Raw genomic sequence first — 8,471 nt, forward strand, 5'->3', positions numbered from 1 at the left:
TGACAAGTTTTTCTCCCATTCATTTTTGTTCTTCTATTCATCTTCTATTCATCCGTATTCAGAGGAGAAGCTGCAGAGGCGGTGAACTAGCTTCGCTGCTGTGAAATTAGGGAAATTAAACCGCTTTGGTTGTAGAAACGGTGGTAAACTGCTTTTAGATTCAAAACAGAGATACAAGAAAAGAAAGAAAATCCTTTTATTATAAAATGACAACAGCAAACAAACTCAGCGATCATTAGAAACGAGACATAACAAAAACAGGGCGACGTTCCTTTCTCAAAAAGCCGTGGTAAAAACCCGGAAATAAAAGAAACTGAAAAAACGGTACTGAAAAACATACCTCTCAGAAAGCTTTCCACATGAAAGTAAATTATCTGCTCAACGGGCCGGTCTCGAACAAACTTGAACGAATTTCGGAAACTCTCTGAATTTCTGGCAGACCATCCACAACCTGCTCCTTCAGTGAAATCACGTCCTTTCAACAGGTCAGAATGTCATCTTGAAGTAAACAGGAAATGCCTTAATTATTTAAAAAAAATAATAATAATAAAAAAAAAAAAATCCTACTCCTTAAACGGCCTTGCGGTGGTACTCCGGGGGGGCCACCTCGTAGTCGCTGGCGTTGAAGAGCGAAGCCGAGTTCTTCACAAGGTACCTGGAGGGGGCAGCGGGAGGAAGGGGTTAAGGTGACGGATGGGTGTCAGATCACTGGCTCTGTTTGTTTGCTGCGCCGCCTTCTAGGGGAGAAGCCACTTTTAGGACGCATGGCCACCAGTAGGAAGGACGGGATGCGTTCTAGTTGGGTTCCTTGATTTGAGCAAATATGAAGTGGTCCCTGGGTCAGAGGAGGACGTTCCAAAGCTCTGTCTAGCGATGGCAATGTGTTACTGACGGTCTCTCAGCAACACAGCAACACATCTGGGCGATATATCGACATGATAAATATTGATATCGTAATACGAGACTATATATTGTCTGGCTTTTAATTATCGTAATATGGCGATATGGTTTAACGCCGTCTTTAAGGAGCCTTACAGTAAAGTAATGCAGTTTTGTGAACCTAATGTTCTCATCAATGGTCATAATATCGGCATTACCAATGAGTGGTTCTCAAATATTTTCTGTATAAATATCTTATGAAAGCACCGACAGTCAACCCCCCAATAAATCATAAAACTATTCATATCAAGGTATTTGTCAAAAAAAGAATGTGATTTTCTTTTTTTTGACATGTCACCCACCAGCCACACTCCGTTCCACCAGAGTACATGACCGGCTTATGAACGTTACCATGGCAACTGGAGCTGCTGCATGGAGCGTTTGGTCTCGTCACACATAAGCGCATTGTGTTGCCCTGGTATGAAGTGCGCTCTATAAATAAGTGTGACTTGACATGACGGCGCCATGCTCGGCTGTCTCTCTGGGCAAAACGGGGAGCTAAAAGGAACCTTCCGGAGCAAGTCCTTACTTGAGGAAGTCCTGCAGGTAGCTGAGCAGCAGGGCGAGACTCTTCTCGTCCAGCGGAGTGTACGCCAGCATCGCTCCGATTCTCACTGCCCAAAACACAGAACAGCTCATTACATTTGAGCAAATTGACAATTTATGTTCATATATCTAGCAGCTCTATCTAAACTGTTGCTTGCATGGCGTCCTCTCGGTTATCGTCCAATTTTGGCAGCGTTACAAACCTGAACTACGAATATTTTTCTAGATATCCGACTCCGTTAATAGACTTTACAAAGAGGCAGAACGAGTGAAGAAATGTTTTGATTTCACACAGCGTGGGCGTGCTGGCTTGGATCATGATACTTTACCAAAATACCAATTAACAAGGGGTGGAATTGTTTAACTTCAAGTGCTAAAAACAATTATTGTCAGAACTGTACGGCAGTGACTGTGGAATAAATGTGACATAGAAAAACATTTTTACTGCAAAAAAATCCTGGAGGTGACCTTTAATGTAATGCAGGTTTGGAACGCCGAGCCTTTAGAAAAGTTTGGCCGTGCCGCGTTCCAGGTGTTCCCAGAGCACGAGTACACTCAGCTGTGTTCGCACCAAAGAGTCTGAGCAGGTGAGGAGCGCCGTAGATCTGCGACATGGAGGTGTCCGGGTGGTTCGCCAGCAGGTCTGCGTACTGCGGACGCTCAAATTTGTACAGAAGCTGCGTCCCGAGCATGACGTTGAAATACTCCTTGATTCCGGCCACCACTTCGTTCACAGCAAACTCCCTGCACGGAAGAGAGGCCGAGTGAGCTTGTTGTTAAAAAAAAAAAACCAAAAAAACAACTGTATATTCTACTGACCTCTCAATGCTCTCATGGTTTGTTGTTTATTTTAAAAAGGACAATGCACGAAAATGTTGCCACATTGCCACTTATTTTGATAAATAATTGATTGAACGGTTGTAATGTTCTTTGCAATGTTTTTTTTTTTTCTTGCTTTGATTTTAATTGTGCAATTTGTTGTTATTTGATTTTATTTTCTGCCTCATGGATATTGTAGCAGGGTTTTACCAGGGTGAATTAAGTGGAATAAGATCCCTACTTCTGAATTTTAATAGTGCAAAATCCAACTTTCTCCGGCACCACGATGCTCCACTATTTTACGTGTGATCAACAAACTGTGTCTGTATGATCATCTACTAATTGAACGTTCAATTGAGCATTGAACGTTATTGAAAAGAAATCCCAGAAATTTCATTCAAATTTCAAGTATATTTCCAACAATAAAAACGCAATATGAAAAAAGGGACTTTCAAGAAAGAAATATTTCAAGAATTATGAACCCTGTAGTAAATATTTACATTGGATGAAATATATACATGTACTGAATATATAAAAAATTTACAATATAATCATATTAACATATTACTTGCTGTCTGAGTTTCCTCTTGATTTCTTGAAGCTTGCATAATCTTCAAGCACTGCATCAACATTCTTTTTGGCAGGCAGGTGAAAAAGCTGGGAATAAAAAGAAGAAATATAAATACTTTGTGCAACATTATTGAGGTTTTTGCCATTTGTATTGCTCTGTTCTTCCAGCACTGACCTGCTTTTGCCGCGTGATCAGGTCCCAGTCGTCCACGAGCCACGGTTTCAGCTCCTCTGGGATCTTCACTTTAACCTCCACTCGATTGATGAAGGTCTCCTCCTAAATACAAATAAACTCATTTCATCAACACAAGAGGCTGTGCTAACAATCAGTGAAGCATAGATGTCACATGGCAATGCAAGTTAAGGCAAATATTTTATTTTAATCTTTACCAATTCATGTTCTAGAAGAGAAGTTTTAAATGTGCAGCACAGCACACAGCAGCACATACAATTCACGCCAAACAAAGCTTGAGAGTAGTTTTATTTTCTTTATTTTTCTATTATAATTACTATTTATAAAGTATTGGTTTCAATTTGATATGCAAGATAATTCCTCCAGGATAGGTTCAAAACTTGACAGATCAAAGCTTGCTTAGGAACTCCAGCTTATTGTAAAAAGATTGTTATTTAATATTAAGTGGAACATCACTGAAACACACAATGAGAATGAGTCAGATTATAAAAGTAGTTCTTCAACATACACTTTCAACGGTTGGGTCAACGCGCGCCCTTTTCTTCCTTGGTGGGTGCGCTGGGTCTCCCCCTGAACTTGTCCCTTCTCCGGCCCCCGGAGCTGGTTGAGTTTTAAAACAAGAGATAAAATACACAATTATCAATAATGGTCAAAATAAATACCTGAATAAAAGCTTATGCACAACATTAAAATGATACATACTCTTTTGTTTGTTCTTTTTGGCTTTCCTAGAGGGGGCATAAATAGTTAAGAGATCATTAAACGACAGAAGACATTTCAAGTAAAACTGCATCAGAGCAAGAGACTGATGAACCACAAAAGGTCTTGAAAAGAAAAGCTCATTAAATCAAATGACCTGGACTTACACATCATTTTTCTGCGACGCCGCAGGTATCTTCTTATTTGGTGCTACACCCCTCATCCTTCCCTCTACATAATGGTCTCTGGAGAAGAACGCCCCCACAAGAAAAACAAGTAAATCCTGGGAAACCGTTTAAATAACTGCTTTGTGCACAGCAGAGAGCATGAAGTGACCAAATAATTGAGGTTTGGTGAGGAAGGAGTCACACTTGCACATATAAACTCACTGCAAATTATGCCACATAGGGACTGAGACTAGAAATGGGTTAAAAACACATGCATATATGTATATATATGTAGATCATAAATCTCTAAAAATAAATATAAAATCTCCAAAAGTTTGCAATGATTGTGGGTTAAACTGCAGTGTGACTTTTGGACAGACTTATGTCAATAAGCTGTGTTTTCTTAAGAATGAGCAAGTAGAAAGCACTCACTGATTTGCCCTCTGAAGCTCTTTCTGTTTCTGAAGGTTGCTATCCACATACTTCAGCACTCGACTTTCAGGAACCCATTCGTCCCAACTAGAATACACAATAACAATCAGACAGTGTATCCACCACTCCTGTCATTTTTAAAGCACAGAGAAAAAATGTTCGAAACATTGCGAGAAAACTTACTTCTTATTCCATCCACTATAATGAATGAAGTATTTGATCTGCTTATCCTTGATATTTATTTTTACACACTGCAAAGAGAGGCACGGTTAATTGTCAACATCCCACTGTCAGAGCCACATCATGACCGTATGAGTGGACAGGCCCTACCTTAGCCTCGTAAAGCAATGGCCCATGAAAACAGAGAACTCTTTCACCTAAAACAGAACACCAGACAAACAGACGGGTCAGGAGAGAAACGTCAGATTACAACGACATATAATTTGTTGCGACATGTCAACCCTCAACGCTGCAGAAGTTGAACATGCACGAACAACACAGTACTAGAATTGTGCATGGAAGACAGCAGGCAGATCATGATATCACTGAATGTGGACACAGGATGAAATACAAAAACACACACACACACACACACACACACTCTCTCTACAGCTTGTGCAGTATATTGTCATAGTAATGCAAAAACATTGCAGTAACGTGGGCCCGCTCTTCTATTGTGTTCGTCCCTATATCATTGCATGTACATATGTATGAAACCATGAGGATATACAAAACACCCCAGCTACAAGCGCACACACACACACACACACACACACACACACACAGTGCACAATAGCAACCACACTGCCACCGCGCGCACAGCAAGCAGCATGTTCGGGTTAGTGATTCAGGTGCAGGGCACTTTGACAGGGAGGGTGTGAGCTCGAACGAGGCCCCTGACACCGCGAACACCTGCACCGCTCTCCCACTTTATTCCCCCGCGGTGCCTTCAGCTAGCTGCTGTTAGCCGTTAGCTGCTAGCCTCTCGGCGGCGGGAGCACTGTGTCTCACTCCACTGGCAAAAGCCCTCATGACTTCCCCCGCGGCTCGTCCCCGTGAGCGATACCCCGAAAGGCGAGGGGCGGACGGCGGTACCTTCTTGAAATTTAGGTTTAGGGTCCTGTTTCGGCGCCATTCACAGATTAAACGAGCAAAATATCTGAAAAGTCAAATCCAGGCATCGCCAGCTCCTGTTAGACAGTAACGACGCAGTACTATCACGTCACATGCGGCAGTGACGTATACAACATGCGACGAGGGGCGTATCGCGCTGCGTTCGGGTGCACTCGGAAATTGGCAAGTGCGAGCGGGTCGGCGGTCCCTCCGCCCCCCGCTCCCCGCTTACAAACTAAATCAGAATCCGAAACAGCCACACACACAAATGTGTGTTTGGCTGGCGACCGTGCGGGTCCTACAACGTCTGCACTGGAGCTAAAAACCGCTGAGTAGTTTTGGTCGAAGGTAGACGTGAATTAAAATATTCCCTTTACACGTTATCGAGTAATGGGTGAGGCTTTCCGAGTTCCGCTCTAAATGGAATGCAGCATGAAATAAAACGAATACAATAAAATAAACGCGAGCTTAAAGAGAAACGGTTAAAACGTCACCGTTCAGCCTCACACACCATTTATTCAGCGCATGTGACTTCATTTTGGAAAAGTTTCCCGTTTGGCCGTAATTGCGCGCGGGCGCAGTGGATAGAAACCCGCATCACGTAAATAGCGCCGCCATCTTGCCACGGTCTCAGTGCTGCTCGCGGCTCGGGACGCTCCGCTCCTGCGAAATCTCCCCGAGATGCCGCAGTTCTGTGCCGCGTACGGCTGCACAAACAGCCGCAGTGTCGAGTCGAGGCAACGGGGGATGACTTTCCATCGGTAGGTACGACGCGGTGAGTGTCGGGGGACTTTAAAAGCCCGGTGTCGCCGGCGCCAAGAGAAATACACGTTTTGTTTCCCCCCCCCCCCCAAACTAAAGCGTCACCAGGACGGTCCAGGTGAAGGTGTCACCTCAGACTCATGAAGTAGAAAAGACGATTCAAGCTCAAGTCAACGCTCAATTGGGTTTTATTCCAACATCGTCGTGGATTTTGTAACATCTGACTTGTACTGTCGCAACCGACATTAAGGTCACAACGTAATATTATTATTATTATTATTGTTATTATTATTATTAAGGTTTGTTTGTTGCTCATCTGGCCCGTGCGTGCGTGTTTTTTTTTTTTTAATCACCGGAGCCGCTGAGTGTGACGTTACCCTCCGCGCCCCCTCCAAGTATCGCGAGAGGACGTATCGAAAATCCCGCTTCGAAAATGCCCCCAAAAAACGCGGGACCTGCTGTGCGTGACGTCACGCCCACGCCGGAGCCCCGACGAGATCATAAATAATAATAATAATAATAATAATAATGGTGTCGCCGGAAATGGACTCAAATAAGTGATCAATTTTTTTTTTATATACATACATTTTCACAGCTCATAGTTTTATCTAGTTTATAATGTTAATCAGTTTTTGTTGACAGAGTAGGGAATGTGTCAATTAAATGATGTGTTAACATCTGAGGTCATAAATAGAGGTATAGAGGTATACATAATAAAGTGCACACTGAGTGTATGTTGTTTATGTGTCAGGTTCCCCAAAGACCCAGACCGACGGAAGGCCTGGACCAAAGCAGTGAGACGGAAGGACTTCGAGCCGACCTGCGCCACGGTGCTCTGCAGCTGTCACTTCGAAGCAGAGGATTTTGATAGAACTGGGCAAACGATCCGTCTCAGGGATTTTGTTATTCCTTCAGTTTTTTCCTTTCCAGGCCGTGTGAAAAAAGTATGTTTATTTCTGGTCAATGAAACGGTCACTGTGTGTGTGTGTGTGTGTGTGTGTGTGTGTGTGTGTGTGTGTGTGTGTGTGTGTGTGTGTGTGTGTGTGTGTGTGTGTGTGTGTGTGTGTGTGTGTGTATACACATGCAGTATATTCATAATGTATACCCGCCTGATATGCTCATAACAATAACTTATCTGTTGCATAGAATCACATTTGTATGTTCTGTTATATTTGGCAATCCTTGAGATATATATATTTTCTATTTATTTATTTATTTATTTACTATTTTATTTTTGATTTAAACTTTTCAGTGCTAATTGTCTGTGGTAACGCAGCAATCCCCGCCATGACAAGTTCCTTGTACATGTAAATGTACCTGACGAAATAAACTAATTCTGATTCACATCTTACCTTATATGTAAATTCTAAATAAGGAACAGGCGTTGACAGTTAAGCGCTTCCCCTATTGCTCTAAAGGCATTGTGATCCGTTTCAGCCGTGACCTTTTGTTGATTCCTATGTATGTATTTCCTTGATTTGAAGGTGCGAAATAAAGCCAAGCCCACCAAGGCATCGACGCCCCCTGTGGAAGCGGAGGTTGTTCCGGTCCTTGTCGCTGAAGTTTCTCCGTCCAAATCCTCAGCCCTGGTGAGGACTCAGTTCTGCGGCGTGAAGGCCCTGGTGTGACAGGGAATGGATTCAAGTATGCCATCAAATTATAATATATATATATTTTTTCACAGGACCATGTTTATGCCCTCGACCCCGATCAGCTGAAGTTCAAAGTGATCGAGGCTCAAACGAGGATCGACGAGCTGCAGAAGCAGCTGAGAAATGCCAAGGACCGAGAGAGGAGGTCCAAGCGTGTCGTCAAGTCGCTGCTGGGTGATTTGAAAGAGAAAAAAGTCATCACGGAGGAACTGCAGTTACAACTCAACTTATATCCTAATACATAGGTTGTCTTTACTCGTATAATAGGTTCAAATGTAATATTTTTTTTATAGTGGAGATGTTACTAGATAATTTATCTCAGCACATCCTGCCACAGTGACTTGATAGTTATTTTATACAGATATTACAGGCCCTCACATTATTCCATTGTGACATTTATACCAGATTTGTAAAGCTGCTGGTTTAAAATTTGTGGATGGTAAAATGGATACTGAGATATTAAATGTTAATTTTCAATGTTTAAAGTGTGAACAAAATCCAGATGCTTAAGCTAAATAGTAAACATTACTAGGAAAAATGTCTGTCTCTGTTTCTCAGAGACTGGTTTGTTCCTCTGCC

At 42.5% G+C, this 8,471-nt stretch overlaps 2 protein-coding genes across 2 annotated transcripts; one reads left to right on the forward strand and one right to left on the reverse strand.

Moving 5' to 3' along the window:
- Window positions 1–217: 217 nt before the first annotated feature.
- Window positions 218–5,565, reverse strand: morf4l1 (mortality factor 4 like 1). The gene is made up of 12 exons (XM_080001756.1): window positions 5,461–5,565; window positions 4,696–4,742; window positions 4,549–4,616; window positions 4,366–4,452; window positions 3,934–4,011; window positions 3,770–3,795; window positions 3,576–3,667; window positions 3,050–3,151; window positions 2,873–2,961; window positions 2,057–2,229; window positions 1,469–1,553; window positions 218–655 (listed from the first exon to the last, which is right to left on the reverse strand). The coding sequence occupies exons 1-12, from the start codon at window positions 5,498–5,500 to the stop codon at window positions 571–573; spliced, it is 972 nt and encodes a 323-aa protein (XP_079857882.1). The 5' UTR covers window positions 5,501–5,565; the 3' UTR covers window positions 218–570.
- Window positions 5,566–6,115: 550 nt separating this feature from the next.
- On the forward strand, window positions 6,116–8,387 carry LOC307231292 (THAP domain-containing protein 2-like). Its single transcript, XM_080001933.1, has 4 exons — window positions 6,116–6,239; window positions 6,992–7,184; window positions 7,725–7,829; window positions 7,925–8,387. The coding sequence occupies exons 1-4, from the start codon at window positions 6,160–6,162 to the stop codon at window positions 8,135–8,137; spliced, it is 591 nt and encodes a 196-aa protein (XP_079858059.1). The 5' UTR covers window positions 6,116–6,159; the 3' UTR covers window positions 8,138–8,387.
- The last annotated feature ends 84 nt before the right edge of the window (window positions 8,388–8,471 follow it).

The sequence above is a fragment of the Zeus faber genome, assembly GCF_960531495.2.
Source record: "Zeus faber genome assembly, chromosome: 6".
NCBI classification, from domain to species: domain Eukaryota; kingdom Metazoa; phylum Chordata; class Actinopteri; order Zeiformes; family Zeidae; genus Zeus; species Zeus faber.